General features: G+C 40.6%; 1 protein-coding gene across 1 annotated transcript in view; it reads left to right on the forward strand.

The window, feature by feature from the left end:
• The window catches only part of LOC108392748 (cytidine monophosphate-N-acetylneuraminic acid hydroxylase), a 111,639-nt gene extending 93,514 nt beyond the window's left edge, over positions 1-18,125 (forward strand). The window contains exons 11-16 of the mRNA XM_036994427.2: positions 2,538-2,678; positions 4,907-5,081; positions 6,902-7,018; positions 11,543-11,658; positions 14,575-14,671; positions 16,724-18,125. Coding sequence (XP_036850322.1) covers positions 2,538-2,678; positions 4,907-5,081; positions 6,902-7,018; positions 11,543-11,658; positions 14,575-14,650 — 625 coding nt within the window. The 3' untranslated portion in view covers positions 14,651-14,671; positions 16,724-18,125. The remainder of the gene's footprint in view (positions 1-2,537; positions 2,679-4,906; positions 5,082-6,901; positions 7,019-11,542; positions 11,659-14,574; positions 14,672-16,723) is intronic.
• Positions 18,126-19,954: the final 1,829 nt, after the last annotated feature.

The raw sequence follows: 19,954 nt of genomic DNA on the forward strand, positions 1-19,954 counted from the left end.
AACATTTTTTCATTCATAGAGATTCTTTTTTCTCCGTGTTCCTCAGCTTCGTGTTTCTGTTCTCTCATCTCCATCTCATTGAGTGTCTCCTGTACTTGCAGTAAGCTACTTTTGAATCCCTTCATTGTATGTTTCATTTCAGTTACTATATTCTAAGTGGCTCTTTTTCAGCTCTTTTGTCTCTTTGTTGAAGTCCTTCCTGAGATCTTAAAATATTTTTCTTTAAATCAGTGAGCATATTTTACTTTGAAATCTTTATCAGGAGGACTGGCGACCTCCGTTTCATTTAGCCCTCTTTCCTGGCCTATAGAGTAATAGCCTCGCGAAGGAGGCGTCCAATGGTGCCCACTCAGACTCTTTGCTCTCCGACTTTGTGGGAGCCCCACCTGCTGGTGCCGTGGGTGGGGCTACCTTTCTGTCTGCCTGCCCCAGTGATCCGTCTGCCCCAGCAGTTTGCTTTAGCCACCACCTTTGTGATCCAAGAGGATCCAAGATCCTCTGCTGGGATCGCTTTGGGAAGGGTCCACCTCTGCAGTGAGGGCAGGGCTGCACGGTTAATGGGGTGGGCAGGCCGTTATGCAGCTCTTGGGCAGGGCAGGACACACAGTACCAGGCTTGGACACCTATGGGGAGACGCCAGACTGACCAGCATTGTGTGCCATACCACGTGGCTTGGAGTTTACCCTGAAAGGGTGAAAAGCCCAATGAAAGAGTGGAATAAGGAACAAGGACATGGTCAGATGTGCACTGGGGAAGATGGGTTGTATGTCTGTGTGGAGTGAAGGAACATGGGAATGTTCATGCCGGAGACCAGTTTGAAAGCCATTACAATAATCTAGGCAGGTTCCGTGTAATGCCCACCAAAATCCCGGCAGATGAATGACAGTGAGGACTGAAAAGAGAATTCAGAGTCAAGAAATACTAGGTTGAATTGCAAGAACTTAGAGAATGTAGCAGTACTTATTTACAGGACACTTTACTACTTAATGTGATGCTGCCACTTAAAGTAATTACAAGCCACCCCTCTGTGTTTGTCATTAGCAAAAATTACCCTCAGTACCCACAATACCCAGCAGAGGGCAGCATCTACGTATTGATTTTATTACTGTTTTACAGGGAGACAATGAAGCATCGAGAAGGGATAGACCTTTGTGAATGCCACACATCATGTTTTAGGAAGAATTATCTGATAGTATCAGGGTTTCGAGAAGGGTAGATTGGAAGCAGGGAGAAGAGTTTGTGAACCATTTTGAGACCAGAGGTAGTGAGAGGGTGAGACAAAGCAGGGACACTGCTCCACATTGCGGACCACAAACCGGGAGGACACGCGGGTGCAGGAAGGGAAAAGCCACACACCTCTGGGTGGGCATCTTCTCTCATGTCTGCAAAATTGATTCCAAGATCATAAATAATGTGAGCCACCTTAGTGCTATTGAAATATAAATGCTTACGTATGTTTTGTGTTTCTCTATCTGACTAAAAGAACCTATCCAGGCTAGGTAACCAAGTTGTAGCTCAAGAAAATAAAATTCCCTTTTAACAGAATACATAACCCATATCGGATGAAACAAATGGCAAATCCTTTTTCTCTGGATCTCCCTTTTTCTGCTCCCACACCGCCACAATTACCTGCTTATATGACATTGAAATTGGGGACGTAAACCTTTTCCAGAAGGACTGCTTTGGAAATAAATTTGGGATACTCAGCTTTGATCAAAAGCACAGTCAGAAACCAGATCTCAGGATGGGCTATGACTGAGGATGTAAGTGATCTTCTAACAGGTGGATTTTAAGTGGCTTGAATGGAAAGACACTTTTTTGGATTATAAACAACAAAAATGTATTTCTCACAGTTTTGGAGACTGAGAAGTCCAAGATGAAGGTGCTGGCAGATATGGGGTCTAGTGAGGGCCTGCTTCCTGGTTCATAGATGGCTGTCTTTTTGCTATCAACTTACATGACAGGAGGGGTGGAAAGACTTTACTCCCAAAGTCGGGGAAAGGTCCCTCCCAGTGGCCCCTTGCGAAGGCTGAGCCTTGTTCTGGCTGTGGTTAGAGAGCTGTGTGGACCCTGCTGATTAGTGGCGTGATCTGGGGCAAGTCACCTTGCCTTTCCAACCTTTCTTTCCTTCTCTATAAAATGAGGGTAATAATGGCAGCTTTCTCATTAGAACATTGTGAAGATGAAATCCATTAGTTCATGTTAAACATTTAGTATAATCTGTCAAATAAAACAGAATTATTCATATATCTAAGAGTGTGCTATTCCCATCTATTTATGATAGCCTGTCTTGGTTCTTCTAACTTAATCCCAATCACCACATGATTACACTTAAAAATGAAGTATAAATACCATCTTCTCTAACTAATAATTCTTTCCTAATTAGGGACATTAGCTCAAGTATAGTCTTTATTTCTCTATGGGGTAAGTGAAGGGGGATTAGAAAGTGAGAATATAGAGAAAAAAATTTCTGTTATTGTACAAATCAGGCTATGCATCTGAGAATAAACTTTCTTACACACATTCTTATTTTTCAGGTATATTAAAGAAACAAACATCAAAAATGACCCAAATGAACTCAACAATCTTATCAAGAAAAATTCTGATGTGGCAACATGGACCCCACGACCTGGAGCCATTCTAGATCTGGGTAGGATGTTAAAGGACCCGACAGACAGGTTTGGCTTAAATATTTATAGAGAATAAAAATGATTTGTGAATGTTCTCGGTTTTATGAGAAAATAAAGGATCTCCATTTATAGGAATTTTATTTTGTTGACTATAAGTATCTTTCAAATCTAGAGGGAAAAGACTGAGTCTCCCTAAGTTTCTCATCCTATGTAATAATTACATACTCAAGGGTTTTCCTTATCTCAGAATCTTAGTAGAGGATAGAGGGAAAGGAAACTTTTTCTATTAAGGACCATTAACACAGCTCAAAAATAAGCTCTTATGTAAGTAAAAAGCAATAAGCATGAAAGTTAATTTCATATCAGTGCAAACATTACCCATTTGCCAATTCCTCAGATAGTACAAACAAATGATAATGCACTGGAAGTGCAAGTCAGTTGATGTCACATTTTCATAAATACTGTATTTTCATAAATACTTGACCCAAATGGAACCGTACGTTCCTTGCCCTTATTCAGGAATGGCCCAAATGTGTCGGAGAGCAGTGCACAGTCACCAAGGGCACACCCTCTTCGCCTCTCCTCTAAGCAGTCGGAATGAATGGTGCGGTCAGCCACCTTGCCTCTTGCTAACTTCCCTTATCAAACTAGTTATCAGATCTGGTCAATTCTCCTTCATAAATCTCTCGCAAATCCACCACTCATCCCCAGCGCCTTCTGCCGTAGCCTTAATTCAGCTTCGCACAATTTTTCACCCAGATTTCTGCGGTGGCCCCTGACTTATCTCTGTGCCTCTACCCCCACTCTCCTGTGATCCATCCTCTATGCCAGCCTTTTTCAGTCTACTGGTCACAATCCACTGGTGGGTGGTAAAATCAATGGCACTGATCCCAACCAGTGGTTTTTAAAAAATGAAATAAAGTAGACTCGACCAGACCAGATCAGACCTGGGTACATTTCATATAACAAGGGTAGTATTATCTCAGGAAAGTTATTTCCCAGATACCCTTGGTATGAAGACCCTGATACGATGTAAAATGTAATTTCCTGCTGGGATCATCGGCAAAAAGTTTGAAAGTCCCTGCCCTGCACGGCTGCCCAAGGAACCTTTCAAATGCAAAACCCATCCTGTTCCTTCCCTGCTTGAAATTCTTTAGGATCCCCCTACTGCATCGAGGATAAAGGGTGTTTCCATCATCCAGATCAAGAGTGAAAGAGATTTTTAATTATTTATTGGCAGAGCATTCAAGAGACTTTGTCATTAGCTTACCCCTCCCTCATCTCTTTTCAGCCCTTCATATGTATTCTACGGCAGTAACTCAGAATTTAATGAACATTAGAATATCCTGAGGAACTTGCATGAATGCAGATCCCTGGGCTCCACACGCAGAGATTCTGATTCAATAGATCTGAGGCAGAGCCCAGGAATCAGCATTTATACCATTGTGTCACATCAAAGCATTCTGAGTAACAAGAGAGTCAGCATTATTGATTTTCCATATTAAGAGTATAAGTGACACAGAGAGTCTAAGGGTTTAAATCTGTTTTTTGAGGGGAGCCAGGGACAGGAAAGAGAGGAAATGTGGTCAAGGAAATCTCAATCTGAACTCTTTGGCATTTCAACTAGGTTTTAGAGGTGAAGAGGGGGTTGCAAGTAACTGGGAACAGGAGAGTGGAGGGGGGTGCAGAGAGGTGGAGACGGCATTTGCTGGAGAAGGGAAGTGTAAATGGTACCATTAGTTCGGTGAATATAGATGCTTTGAATAAGTGAATATATGCCATCCATTCAGAAGTGGTTTATTTAGCTCCTTCTGTATACTGGCGCCATGCTAAATACAGGGATACAGCCGTGAAAAGGCCCTTTCCTCATGAAGGCGTCCATCTACCTGAGTGCAGGGGTGCTAAGTGAAGGGGGAGGTAAAGGATGAGTCAGGAAGGCCTGCTGGGACCTACGAGTAAGGGGAGCTCGAGAAAGTCACACAGCAAAGCAGGAACACCTCTGCACTCTGTTTTAGGAAACGTTTCCATAGTTTAGTTATTTAAGCCAAGAGGGCCCAAAATCAATGGTTTTCCAACTTTTTTTCCAGACACAGACTTTAATCTTCAAATGTATTCTGACTGGGAAACCCCTTGTGTCCCCTGAAGTACTCCTGAGGGGTCCACTGGGAATCCCCTGAGCAGTCTTCTGTCTGGTTGACTATTGATATTTATGTGCTGACTTTGACCTTCCTTATTTGCGTTCGCCTCCATTGTTCTCTCACCTTTGTGTCTTTAAGTAAGGGTATCATAGAGCCTCCAGAAGGGACAAAAATTTACAAGGATTCCTGGGACTTTGGACCATATTTGAAAATCTTGAATGCTGCTGTAGGAGATGAAATATTTCTTCACTCATCTTGGATACAAAAATACTTCACTTGGGCTGGATTTAAGGACTATAACCTGGTGGTCAGGGTATGCTACTAAGTATTATTTGTTTTTGTTTTCTTGCATTATGGATATGTATGAAAACCCCTGTATTACGATTTGCTTCTCAACAAACATTCATTAAGCCCTACCAATTGCCTAATAGAGAGCAGATTTGACAATGTGATCAACAATCTCTTGTTGAAAATTTAGGGAATGTTCTCAAGTCCAGTTTAGTTTCTCTTTTGGAGCGTTCTTTTCCCTCCTGTCGCCATGTGTCTGTTGTTGTCTGTTTTTGTGGGTGTTTGTTTTGTTTATTTTTGGCATGGCGGAAACAGCTGTTGAAACTGTGGGGCAGGGAGGTGGGACTCACGCGGGCACAGGGTGACACGGAAGCAGAGGGCTCTTCCTTGCAGCTGTGGTAAGGACTGAATTCCACAAACCATGAGGCCAGCCTAGAGCTAGAGCTTCAATGAGCCTCAACACCTAGAAACAGAGCTCATAAGCCAAGAGGTTCAGGTTAAAATCCAGTCACCAAAGCTAAGGTTGTATCTCAATGCAAATTAAGTCCTAACAGGGAGGAGGTGCAGAAGAAAGAGGAAGCCTGAAATGGCCTGAGGTCACCCGCAAAGTCAGTGAGTGACCAGCCGCTTATCTATATACATCTTTTAAAATCCGGCTTTAATTTATTTATAATTAAGGTATCACTGATATACAATCTTATGAAGGTTTCATATGCGCAACACTGGTTTCAGCATCCACCCGTGTCATCAAACCCCACCCCCACCCGCTGCAGTCACTGTCCGTCAGCAGAGTGAGGTGCTGTAGCGTCACCGCTTCTCTGTGCTGCACTGTATCTGGCTTATATTTAGTGCCTGAGATCGTGTAAAGGGAGCAAAGTTTAGGGAAGGCATCAGGAAACACTCACACCTTTAAAGACAAGGATCGAGCGCCCTCAGAGTGAGGACTATCCCCAAATTTACCTGTTAACTCCTGAACTATTAGGCAACACTTGCCATTCTCCAAAGCAGTGATTCCTAAAAACCCTCCTGGGGGTCATTGCCGGACTGTGAGACTTTTGCTGGTCAACAGTGAAGTAAGAAAGAGTGGTTACAAAGTTGTCAGCTTTCCTTTCTTGGAATGAATTGGCATCATTCCAAAATTAGGCCCTTACTATTTTTCAGATGTAAGCATTCTTCCATTAGTGAAATAAAAGAATAACAGATGTAAGGTTTTTTTAAAAATTATTATTATTATTTTTTTATTTTGGTATCATTAATCTACAATTACATGAAGAACATTATGTTCAGTAGGCTCCCCCCTTAAGTCCTCACTTGGCAAAATAAAATACTGGGGACTATATTAGCTCCCAAATATTTTTTAGGAAATTGTCTTTGAAATCCAAAGACCTGGGAAATATTGGTCTAAATTATGTTTTCAGTTGGACAATTAGTATGAAAAAGAGAAAACATTTGAAATTTTCAAAGAAACTATTTGTTTAGCTGTTATATGATGATGAGAAACATTCTACTTTTATTTATTTCTTAGGCTGCAAACGTAATGGTATTTGATATCTCACTAATAGTGCTTAAGGTAATGATAATCTTCTCTGCAAATTTGATTGAAGTTAGTAATATGAAGCAGTTTTGTTAGTGTAGAAGACTAGGATTTGAATGTTATTAGTTTAGGGGAGAGAGAGATTAAGGGAGGAGTGGGGGAGAAAGAGAAGAAAGGAGAGGCCCTTTTCAGATTAACTCCAGCTCATTGCTATCAACTGCGGACATTTGGGTCTAACACATTCTAGAATTATTTAAAGAACTTGATACCAGATCCATGTGCTCCTTCCCTTTACCATGTCATTTGCACAGATGATTGAGACAGATGAGGACTTCCACCATTTTCCTGGAGGATATGACTATTTGGTTGACTTTCTAGATTTATCCTTTCCAAAAGAAAGACCACGCCGGGAGCATCCCTATGAGGAAGTAAGCGCGGCACTGGTGAAAGTGCTCCCCCCTCCCTTCCTCTCTTTCCCTCTCCCTCCCTCCCTCCTTCCTTCCTTTTAAACAACTTTTCATTTTAGAATGACTTCAGATATACAGAAAAGTTGCAAAGATAGCACAGAGAGCATTGTTAACATTTTACTCTACATGTATCATAACTAATGAGCCAACATCGAAACATAATCATTATGTTTCAATAAGCATAAACATTTTTGAGTCATTTACAGACCGGCTTCTCTACTACTTCCTTCCAAACAGCTGACCTGCCTGAGTTGTTACTGGACCTCAGACCCTGACCTCTGCCCTCCTTTCGCTTTTCTCCAATGGTGTCTCCTTCACCACGTGACCTGATGAGTGTCTCTGTAAAAGGGACTGATGTCAACATAAATCTACAAGTACTTTGCTGAGCTCTGATTTTGAGCAAACCCCTCACCTGCGGCAGCGTGATGTAAAGGAAAAAGCTTTGGAGATAGTTTGGGATTAGGACCGGTGCACAACCGAGCCTTGGGTTTTCCTTCATAGGACATATTCCCACCTTACGAGTTTTTTTGTGATAGTCAAGTGACAACTTAAGTGAGCATGCATTGTAATTTAAAATTCTGTATAAATGTAAGAATCACTATAAATGAAGGATATATGGTCTGCCCTTAAGCTTATTATATGTGCACTATAAATGTAAAATACCTTCATTGTGAGGCTCAAGTGTATCTTCATATAATAGATGTGTCTTAAACCACATTTTAATAATTTGACTTGTATTTTCATGTTTAGTAAATGACTTGGTATCGAAGAGAATCCTATGCTGAAACTTCTATAAAACCAATAATCCATTGCCTACTTTATGGGTTTAAAAAAAACTGGGTTTCATATATAGAAAAAACCCTATGTGAAGCACCCATTTTAAGCACAATCTTAGAGGGAGTCTGTTAAATGTCCTTTATTTAACAAATATGTAGCCAACTCTGTGCCAAGCACAGCTTTAAGCACTTTTTAGATATTAAGTAAACTAATTTGGCAACAACCTTATGAACAGATACTCTGTATTCTCCATTTATAAATGAGGGAAATGCCATATCAAGGGGCTAAAAATTTTGCCCAAGATCACCTAGCTAGCAAACAGGGCGCGGGGCCCTGACAGCAGGCAGTCCAGCCTCTGGGTCTTTCCATTCAGCCGCTCTGTTGCTTTGCCAATCTGCATCTACAAAACCTATAAATTAAGGTATCTCTTAGCCTTAAAGGAGATCCATCTTTGAAAATTTTAAAATAACAAGATCACTTAAAAATATTTAATCGAAAAAAGTCCCTTTTCTTAATGCATCTGCTGAATGAAGCAAGTAGCAGCTCCGCTGCAGATGTGAAAACCCCGACAGGGTGAACCGTTGCGCCTGCCGTGCACACGGCGGTCTGCAATGCGGCTCAGTGGTTTGGTCTCCAGGAGCTTGGTGAGGTTTCTATATGCTGAGGTTTGCTTGGAGATGGTGCCTATGGAAGAGTTCCTCCTCTTGTTTCCTGTAGCCCTCTGATGTTGCCTTTTCTTTTCTTTTCCTTTTTTTTTGCAGTAATTGTTTTTCAGCCTCATAAGTACGCTTTCTACCACCAACTCCCCATCCCTCCTGGATGCACAGCTCTGGTAGCTCTCTATCCTCCTGCTCAGTCGGGAAGGGCTCCTCTCGGTCTGCTGCAAATCTGTCACCAGTGACACCTCTTAACTGCTTCCAGACACCACCCACATCTTTGCCATCTTTGCTTCACTCCTTTGCGGGGCTCTCGGCTTAAGTGACTGTCACAGAAAGGGTGCATGGGAATGAAACGCTGAAGTACTTTGCTGCTTCATGCTCATGACAGTCTAGCTGAGCACGTAATGCTGGTTGGCAACCCATTTCCCATGGACACCTGAAGGCATTGCCCTGTGGCTTCTAGTCGGTGCGCACGTTGCTTACCCCAGGCTGACCTTTCTTTCTTTCTGAGTGATGTTTAAGAATGAAGGAGTTCATCTATATTTACCATACAAAGACTTTTCAAGCTAATTTAGTGCATGTAATTTCTGTATATGTATAGGATTTGTTGTCCAGCAGGCTTTATTTGAAGGCAGGGGTTAAATGCTCGCAGACTGACCGAAGGCAGATCTTGTAAATAGGCAAAGCTGGGTGGGGACTGTCATGTGGGACACAAAGGCCAGGTTGGAAGGGGGCACCCCCTGCTGGGCTCCAGGTGATCTGAATTTTCTGGAGAACTTAGAAATCTGGATTTTTATGTGAAATACCCATGTTTATAAATGTGGAAAGCTAATTCAAATTTTTGAAAGGAAGTGTAGGCTATATGAAACAAGAGCTCGGCTGCTTTTGGTCAGGAGGACACCAGTTTAAGTCATGAAAGTGAGGAGCCAGCTGTTAGGCTGGGGGACTCCTAGTACCAACATGTGGAGGTCCTCACCTTGGGACATCACAAATACACTGCCTGCCCTTGTTCTCCTCACATCAAGTGCATTTATTCAGAGAACTGTCTGGATGTGTGGTGGGAACAACACGCAGATGGAGGCAAGGGGTGAATTATTTCATGTACGCAGTGCCGTGTGCCCCTGCTGGCATCCTTGGTACCTACCTCTATGCCCTCCACATCTGAACGCCCATGCTCATGTTTTCTGGGATTCGGCAGCCTGTGCCCTGTTGTGTTCTTTGGTGGTGACTCATTGACCTGCTTTCCAGATTCAAGTTAATTATCTGAAATCAACTGCCTGTCAACCACCCACTTTGTTTCCCCCTCACTTCGGCAGTTTATACCTATGTAATCCCTTTGTGAACATTTTAGTTGGGTCTGGAAGTGTACAGATGACATCACTCCGAATAGAAGTCCTTTCTCAGATTCTACCCCTTGTTTTCTCTTCTTCCTATTCTTCTGCATTCTTTCCAAGTCTCTCTCCAGCCATCGCTTAAATCTTTCGTCTTCCTCCGGAGTTCTGTATTCGACCACCAGTCTTCCCACGTCTTTCCTGGGTGAACTTATTTGCTAGCATCACTTCTCTGCTAATGACGCCAAAACTCCTTATATCCTGCCCAGATTTTGCCCTGTTCCCTCCAAACTTAAATTTTTTTATAGCCAACTTTCCTGCAAGATATTATCACCCAGACTTCCAAAATCTGTAGCACCTCTTTTTAAACCTGTTCAAAATTCAACTCATCTTCCTTCTCAAAACCCTTCCTCCTTTCCTACCTTGATTGTCGGCATCATTCGCCCGCCAGTGAGCCATACTAGAAATAGGGGAGTAATCTTCAAGTCTTCCCTTTTCCCTGATTTCCAAGTCTAATCAATCACCAAGACCTTCCTATTTTACCCCCTGGAAATTCTCAGACCCATCCCCAGTGCTCCCAGGTGCTCCTCTCGGGATAACAAAGGTCAAGAAAGCCCATCTTGCCTCCACTGTGAGGACCTAGACGTTGATTCTGCATCTTAGCTGGTCAGTCCTCACCCTGGACAAACTGTGTGATCATGTTTCTAAGGACAGATCCTCTGACCAGGGTTTTTTTTAATTTCAGTTCACAATGAATAGAATCATTTTGTAGGAATGGTGCAAGAAAGAGAAATAAATCCAAAATGCCAATCTGCCGATCCTTCTTTGTCATTAGTAGCCTCCCATGGGACAGCTGGCCTCTGCTGCCATTCACACAGTCTTGATCAGGAAAAAAAAATATGATGCCAGATACTGAAATAATTCCTGGTAAACTTTTACACTGCTACTAAGGAGCTGTTAAAACCTTGTCCAATCTTACTATCTTACAAGAGCTACCTCACGCTCTTTTTTTTATAAATTATCTCATCTTTTTTTCTCACAACAGCCCTGTGATAAACAAAACCAAGGCCGAGCAAAGTTAAGGTCCCATGATTAGTAAGTGCTGCGCTGAGACTCAAAACCAGCTCTGCTTGTCTTCTATTCTGTGCTCCTTTGACTCTTCAACAGCTTCCTTGTCAGCAGTTGGAATTCTTTAAAAGTAAGGGCCTTGGCCACCTAATCACGGTGATACCGCTCGGTGGCAGTCCAGAAACGCAGATCGCTGTGAACTCGCAGGCTCTGCTCCGCTTCTGAATGTTCAGGTAGGAGACCAGAACACTGAGCTTTCAGAAGAACGGTGTGGCACCGTTGAGGGAAAGCTTACTACGTGCCAGCCCTTGTTTTAAGTGTTTTACACACATAGACTCAGTTAATCCTTTGAGAAATAGGAGGAAAATGCGGTGCAGAATGGTTGCCGAATTCACGCAGCTGGGCCCCGGCTTTGAACCCGGCAGTCGGCCCTGCCTGTCTGCGCGCTCAGCCGCCACGCCCCTGCCAGCTCCTGGTCATTTCCTGCTTTCATTCCCTCAATTTCTGCTTCACTCAGGGTGACTTCTTTCCACTCTCTCCTGGACTCCCCAGGCTCCTGCCATCACCGGCAGCTCTTCTCCCAGGGACGCCAGTGGTCAGTATCCTGGGCTGCCTGGCTTGCCCCTGCTAGTTTTCCATATCTGTTTCAGATTCGGAGCCGGGTTGACGTCATCAGGCACGTGGTGAAGAATGGTCTCCTCTGGGATGACTTGTATATAGGATTCCAAACCCGGCTTCAGCGGGATCCTGACGTATACCATCATCTGTAAGTCTGAAAATGCCTGTTGTGGCCACTGCAGAAGATGTTCAGGATATATAAGTTCCGTCAGTGACTGACTTTGCCCCAAATTCTGTTGGATATATGACATTCCACCATTAGAGCTTTAGTCCTTTGGTAACCTTTTTGTTAAAAAGTAAATCTGGCTAAAAAAGGAACATTTTAAACAGTCATTATGTATACATTCATATAAATATGTTGTGATCCCTCCTGGAAGTGGGTTTTGATATAGAAAAGGAAAGGATATTATACGAGGGACAGGGTATGTTTCCCAAGGCAAAAATGGGGAGGAGGTTTTCATGGGCAAAGATGTGGTCATTGAAGACAATTGTTTCCCTTGTCACATTTTTGCTTCTGCCCAACTCCAGTGTGAATTTGGTGGACTAGTTGGTTAATGGTAATGGCCCTGAACTTAGGCCTGCCTACACTTCAAAACCATGTAAGCCTCTCATTGCAAAACTCTGTATAATCTTTAAGACTATATTTGGAATTTTTGAGTTGAAATGTTAGAAAAGCCCATTTGTCATTTTTATATTTGCAAAATAATCACCAAGACAGAGTATACTTTCATATCAGTTATCACCAATCCACTGAAAAATGCAGGAATTTAATTTTAAATATGCAAAAATTACTATCTGGCTTCTGCCTTGATCTTGTGAGGCAGGGACCATGGGTGTAGTCAGAGTAGGGTGAGGGCCTCCAGAAAAAAGCAAGGCAGGATATTTACAGTCAGAGCAATGTAACTACATGCAAGGAAACCCCCTGCCAAAGCTCTGTGTTAAACATTAAGCTTCAGAGTCATTCTTCAGTGAGATCAGTTAATATTTCCCAGATAAAGAAGAGTAGCACATGGTTTTATTATGCTATCATTTGTAATCATGTGTCAGATTCCCTTTAACAGGCTAAAAGGCCCAGGCCTGTGCGCTGTCTCTCCTCCTTCAGATCTGATGAGGTGATTTGCAAACTGGGCAGCTAATTTAGCACGCAGCCCCAGCTGTAGATGGCATGGTTAAAGGCAGGAAGGATTCCACCTTAAAGATAAGATTGCATTTTAACATTCAGGAAGTTTAGAAGCAAAATTCTTAACTTACTCTTTAGCAAACAGACAATAACTCAGCCCACCTTGGGGGCTGGACAGGTGGCCTTGTTTGATATGCTCCCAGACCCAGATGCTGGTATCCCAGGGAGAAATCAGAGTAGTAAATTTCTTGTGTTAAGTTAGTTTTTAATATTCAGGGACCACTTAACAAGTCCACACCCTAAGCCTTTTGTCCAGTTCCCCAAAATCCTCAACTGCCTATAAAACCCCTAGACAACACACCACCAGCACGGGCTCTCTTGTCCCCTCCTGGTGTGAGCCAGGAGCTCTGTCCTCTCACTGTATCTCTCAAAAAAAAAACACCTCTCCCCGGCTCTCCTACCTTGGGTGTTTGCTAAGTGCATTCTTCGACTCTGCAAACAAGAACCCTGGCATCACTTGCAAGCACAGGCATATCTTAATATTTCTTTTTTTACTTATTTCCTTTTGAATGTTTTTAAATTATTAAAACTATTTTCAAAATGTAGAAATATATAAAATAAAGAAGTAAATAGCTCTACCCCACACCTCCCCCAGAACAGCCTGTGTCCTGCTTCCCCTTTCACCCACTCTGCAGGGCACCGCTTGGTAACAGCTCAGTGAATGTCATCACAGGCCTGTTTCTGGGCGTATCAACATTTCTCTAAATATATTTGTTTTCAGTAAAACATTCCATATAGTTGGGGGTGGGGGTTTACTGTTGCTGGTGTTTTTAATGTAATCCTAATACATATGTTCTGTAACCTGTGTTTTTTGCATATCAGTGTATCCTCGGTATTAACCTCAAACATTTTAACAGCTGTAAACCATTCCAGGTTGTGTTCAGTTTCAACAGACCATGTACCTGACTTCTTGTTCTGGAAAAAAAGAAATGTAGCAACATTTGGGGAGATTCAAGAGGTCACTTTTCTTAAGAAAATAATTCCATCTTGGAAACTTCTAGGATATTGATACTAAGGATATTTTGTTATATTGCTTTGATTAAAAAGATCATAGATACAAGACAACTTCATAATGAATCTGGGAAGGAGTCACAGACCAATTTATCTTTGTTGCTTTTAAATGAAATTTATTAGATTATTAAATATTTTTCTAGTTATAAAAATAAATATCTACTCTAGAAATTTTGAAAAAAATATTTAAAAATACAAAAAAAGAGTAAAAACCACAAAAAATGCCCACTACCCAGGAGAGCAGTTTATATTTTGGTATCTAATTTCTTTTTCTGCTTACAAGCACATACACATGTACTTTTAATAAAAATAATATTTCACGTACTTTTGTGCTTGCATGTCTACTAAACAATCTTCTATCTATGTCTAAATTGCTCCTAACTTTTCACAATTTGAAACAGTGATTTGGCAAATAAACAAGCCTTGCACACTTTCACAGTGATTTCCTTGGGATAAATTCCTAGGAGTGGAGCTGTTGGATCCAACATGGTATATGTTTTTTGTTGTACTCTTACCAAATCGTCCTTCAGGAAGCCAGATCTTCTCAGAAATAATGTACAGAGGGTCCTCATTTACCTGCGCCCTCTCCAATACCAGGTCCTAATGCATTTGTGTACAGAATATAGATCTCTATTTCCACATGAGAATTTCTTAAAGTGAGGTACATCACAGTAAAATAAAAATAAGACATAGTTGTCATGTTTTAAGGGGCTAAATTCAGCACTCAAAAATGCCAAGCTATGTGAACAGCTGAAACAGTACAGAAACGCTGCCCCTTAGGGAGGTTTGAGTACCAGGCACTAAGCAGATCTTGGCAAAAGAGCAGACATGGGAGTTTCCAAAATATATTCCTCTGCTTTATCTCTTTTACAGGTTTTGGAACCATTTTCAAATAAAGCTCCCCCTAAAGCCCCCCAACTGGAAGTCCTTCCTGACGCACTGTGGATAGAGTGGACCTGGGATTTCTCAGGTAAGCATCCTCTAGATCTGGGAGTCACGTATCTTAAACCCCATCACACCCCCTTTGCCACCTAAATTAAGCAGGCTCTGTGCCTTTCAGAAAACCTCACTGGGGCAATAAGAGCCAACATTGTAAGAACATTCAATTTTAAAAATAAGTAAGTAAAATGAGTAGTAAGTACATCCAGACCAAAGCCCATGGAATGTTGAGGTGAACATAGAGTTAATTAGCAAACAAGACAAAAACCATCCCAGATAGTCAGTAAATGTTTAGAGCTAAATACATGAAGAAAAGCAACAGCAAAAACTGAAGGGAGAAAAACTAAAAACTGTAAGATGGGAAACATCACTTCTCGGTTTCCAGTAGACCTCCCTCTTTTTCAGGCTGATGAAGAATAGCGTGTCTGCTACAAATCCAATGACATTTCTTTTTGCTGCTTGGGATGTGATTTTACTAAGTGAATTGCAAAACCTATTTCCACACACTTGTTATTGTAAAGATCGTATAATATTACTACAAAGATATAATTACTAAAATTCCTTGACTTGTGCATTTCTTTATATATTCATTTATTTCTTCCACAAACAGCTATCCCGTCATGTGATATTGTAACAATCTGTTGTCTCTTCCAGTCAGTAGACTCTGAATTTCTTTAAAGTAGACACTCTTGCCTGTCTGTCCCTAGTGCTTAGCACAATGCCCAGTGCACACATTCTTTCATTCGTAATACGCATGCGACAAAGGAAGGAACAAGTGCATTTTTCTCTTCCACTGTCAGTGTGACTCGCCTCTTTGACTAGGCTTCCCCGTCCTTACTAATAAAAAGAAGGATTGGAATAGAACATTCTTTTAAGTTGCAAAGTTCTTTGTTCCATACTGTAGTCTACCAAAAGGCATTGAGCTAGGTCTTCTAAGCTCTGGTTACAGGCTGGAAGGGATGCTAAGGGAATCCATATGTAAGTAGATTATCAGGCAGGCTTAAGAAGCACGGTGTTTGTCGTACAGACTATGTGTAGCATGAGGAGACAAACCGAGGAGACAGAGGGTACACCTGACTTTCCGAGATGTCCAGTCAGAGCATTATGGAAAAGGTCATATTCTGAAGGGCAGGGGTAGGGGAGGAGGTGTTAGGAGAGTGGCTTGAAGATTGTGTGAAGTTCTTAATAAGCTTAAGGGATGGTGAAAGGAATATTCCAGACAGAAGGAGGAGGTGAAGTTAAAGGATAGAAAACTGAAGCGTGAATTAGAGCATTGGAAGTGCTTCTGGTATGACAGAGAAGTAAGGGGAAGCAGGAAAGAGGCACAAGTGGCCCTGGGAGAAAAAGGTCAGGTGTAACCTCTGTTACATGTAGAGATGATCAGGGCAGGTTCAGTAGCTGTAAAAAAGCAGGAGGTATGAAGGGTAAGGATAGCGAATCAAAAAAGCACTGAGTCTAAGGTCTTGGAGAAGGAATACCTCTGAAAGAAGATGGGTCAAAGGTCTTCGGTATCAGCAGGTGAATGAAACGGAGCAGAGATGAAGGCAGTGAGAGTTGGGAGGTCAGTGTCTACATTTTGAAATTGTGGCCTCAAGGAGGCCATGAAGAATGGTCGTCAGCACCTCAAACTGGGAATCTGACTTCTTGAGTTAAAAGTCTTGGCTCTGTCACCTACCCTATAACTTTCAGCGAATTAATGAACCTTTCTGTGTCTCAGATTTTTATCTGTAAAGTTAATATAATAATAGCACCTACTTCACAGAATTGTGTCATATGTGGAAGGCACTTCTAGAAGAGTGAGTGGCACATGGTAAGTGAACAATAAATGTTGGATCTATCAATCTTATGAAATGAACAGGAGAATCATGTGACCTACAGTCATTTGGTGAATCTGTAAAAAGTTGGGAGGAGAGTCATATTTCAGATCACATTCCAGATTTCGATTCTTGCTTATCTTAAAGCATCATACACTGTATAAGTTGAACTAAAGAATAAGAATAAAAACTACCCCCAATGCAATAAAAAATGAAAAAGTATTAAAATGAGATTTGTACTGTTGTTAAACAGTATCTTTAATTCACAGGGATGCCCAGCAACATGAAACATTTAAGAATTTACTGACGCTACATCCTGAGCATGAGAAGCTTACACCAGAGACTATGCCTTATTTACATCAGCAATGGATAATTACATGCTGCATTTGTGATTTGTTTACATATCTTGTTTGTGGATTACTACATAGCCAGATTATTAGTATTTAACTTATTCCATCTGCAATTCTCTCTGAAAGAACCAATGAACCCAATAGGAACAAATTCTCTATGGAGAACGAAGCTTACCAGGAGGAGATGTGAATCTAAGCACAGAAGCAGCAGAACACGAGAAAAAAAATCCTAGAAGACATGAGAACAAAGGAAAGGTGGGGGGGAGTGGGGGCAGGAGTTTGGTTAGAAAATGAAAATGATAAAGAGAAGGAGACAAATGAGAGAGCATAAGGAGAAAATAGGAAGGAGAAAAAATAAGATAGAATTTAAAAAGGCAAATGTAAAAACAGACATTTTGTTCAGTGATTGGTTCCCCAAATAGGGTCCATGAAAATGGTCAAGTAAGAGTTCATAAACTGTATTCAATTTTTCAAAATGTTTTGTGTAAATCATGTATTTACCAAAACAGGGCTACAGAAGTTTCCATAAAAGGTGAAATCTCACTAGGGTTGACACTATCTTGATTCAGTGACAAAATGTGTTATTTAATGCAGTTTATAAATTCTAACCAATAGAGAGATATTTGATTAATAAAAAATATGAACACTATTAGTAAGTTTTGTAGACAAAAATCAGTATATAAAATCAAGAATAAAGATTTGTATCTTGAAAAAAATTAGGAAAATCTCTTCCGAACATTTAAAAACATTGTTTCAATTGTTAAAACAGGCAACTTATTTATCTTTTTCCATTAATGTCTGTAGTGAATGATGACACTCACATGATTACAACATGCCCAAATTTATTCCTAGGAAAATGTATTAATAGAATTTCTATTTTACATGTTAATGTTTCCAGACCACAGACCCACACCCACACTCCTACCCCTCACTGATTTGAACATCTTGATTTTGCTCATTCTATATGTATATATTCTTTAATTCTGAAGATACAAGAATCTAATGTTGGATTTATCTCCTTAAACATCTAAATTTACACTTAGTAATAGAAAAGTTGATTATCTACTTCTCATTAAGATTAACACCAATGATGTGAGATTATTCTGGTTCACCTCATACAATATGCATAATGGAGTGCTTGGAACGCAGGAATTATATTTTGTGATTTACATTATATAGTAAATTATTCAATTATCACTGAAAAACAAATGTGATTTATATCAATAGATATATGTTAAAGTATACATGATGAAAAAATAAAAGATTATTTTAAAATATGAGTTTTTTTCTCACCACTGAGCCTAACTTTATTCTCGTGCTGTCTTTCCAGTTATCTCCGATATCCAGACTCTAACAATCCTTTGACGACACAGTTCCTCCCATCCACGCAGCCTATATGTCCTCACTTCCCTTCTCGCTCACCTTAGATGGTTCTTTCCTACCTGTCTCCACATCACCTGCCCTCTCCCCCCCTCTAGTATTTAGTATCTTAGTTCTGTGACTTAAGCCAGGAACTAAGAACTCCTCCTTCAGACGTTGCATTAACATCCACGGCAGCAGCAAATCTTGTTACCTCCGCCTAGAAAATATACCCGTAGCCTAACCACTTTCTACCACACCCACTCTTACCAAATCAGGAGAGAAAGGAAACCCGTAGAGGTAATCTTGGCACTAGGGGTTATTTTTCCTTATGTCATGGATAAGCATCTGCCAATTCCAAAAAAAATATAAAAGCTAAATGTCTTGAAAAATCACTCAAAGCCATGCAAAGTAGTGCTGGGAAAGCTGTCCGTGGAGGTGTCTTGCAGTCGCCTAGCCCTCCGGTAAGGCTGCTTTAGAGGTTGCCAGGGAAGGTGCCAGCTGCCAGCCACGGCTGCTCATCTCGCACACGGAAGCCCAACTCTGGAAAAACTAAGACATGAGAGCCAAAGAATCATTTCCTCCTCTTCATACCCCTCCAGTGCCCTCTGCAGACAGGTAAACTTCATACAAGCCAGCAAAGGAGAAATATTTCTTTGTGCATAGCCGGCAATGAAGAGTGGATTTGGAACTGAGAGGTGACAAATTGATAATTGGCACACATTTGATAAGAATACTTGTTGTAATCTCTAGGGTAACTACTATGGTAAAAGAATGTGCAGCCACAAGATAACAGAGGGTAAATGAAATAATGTTAATCTCTTAAAGTCCATAAAAAAGAAAAAATGACATGGGAACACTGGGACAAATAGAAACCAAACACCAACATGGTAGAGCATATAAATAATTGAATTAAATGTAAATGGACTAAATGTTCATGTTAAAAGACAGATTGACAATTGGATTTCAAAAACCACTCTGTTTACAAGATACATATTTAAAAGGTAAGTATACTGAAAGCATGAAGAAAAAATATGGGTAAGTATATGTTACAAAAATACTATAAAAAGGTGGTACAGTTATCTTAATGTCATACAAGGTGGAACCCTTCATGATGATAAAAGTTTTAATTAACCAGGAAGAAATCTAAATTTATATGTATATAATAACAGCCTCATAATGTATAAATGAAAGAACGAAATAAAGAAGAAATAGACAAATTTAAACCATAGTAAGATATTTGAAAACACCTCTCAGTAAATGATAAACCAATTAGATAAAAAAAACACCTAAGTAAATATATGAAAGATTTGAAAAATACAATAAAAAAAAAAAACCTAACTGACATATAGAGAAGACTATCCCCACTGATTATGGATTATCCATTCTTTTCAGAGATGTTCAGGTCTTTTATACAAAATGACTATACACTAAGCTATAAAGCAAGTCTCTGCAAATTTCAAAGATTTAAACCACATATAGTATGTTCTCAGACCACAAGTCAGTTAAGATGAAAATCAATAAAATCATTATAAAAGTGCCGTGTGTTTTTTTATCTGAAGTATAGTTGACATAAATTTTGTATTGGTTTCATATATACAACATAATTGATTCAACAGTTATATACATTATTAAATCCTCATCCCAACTAGTATAGTTACTGTCAACATAGATGTTACAGAGTTGGCTATATCTTCTATGCTGTACTTTCATCCCTGTGGCTAATTTATATTATGACTGAGATTTTATGCCTCTCTATCCCCTTCACCTTTTCACCCACCCACCCCAACC

This window comes from Manis javanica, chromosome 16 (assembly GCF_040802235.1).
Source record: "Manis javanica isolate MJ-LG chromosome 16, MJ_LKY, whole genome shotgun sequence".
In the NCBI taxonomy this organism is placed as follows: domain Eukaryota; kingdom Metazoa; phylum Chordata; class Mammalia; order Pholidota; family Manidae; genus Manis; species Manis javanica.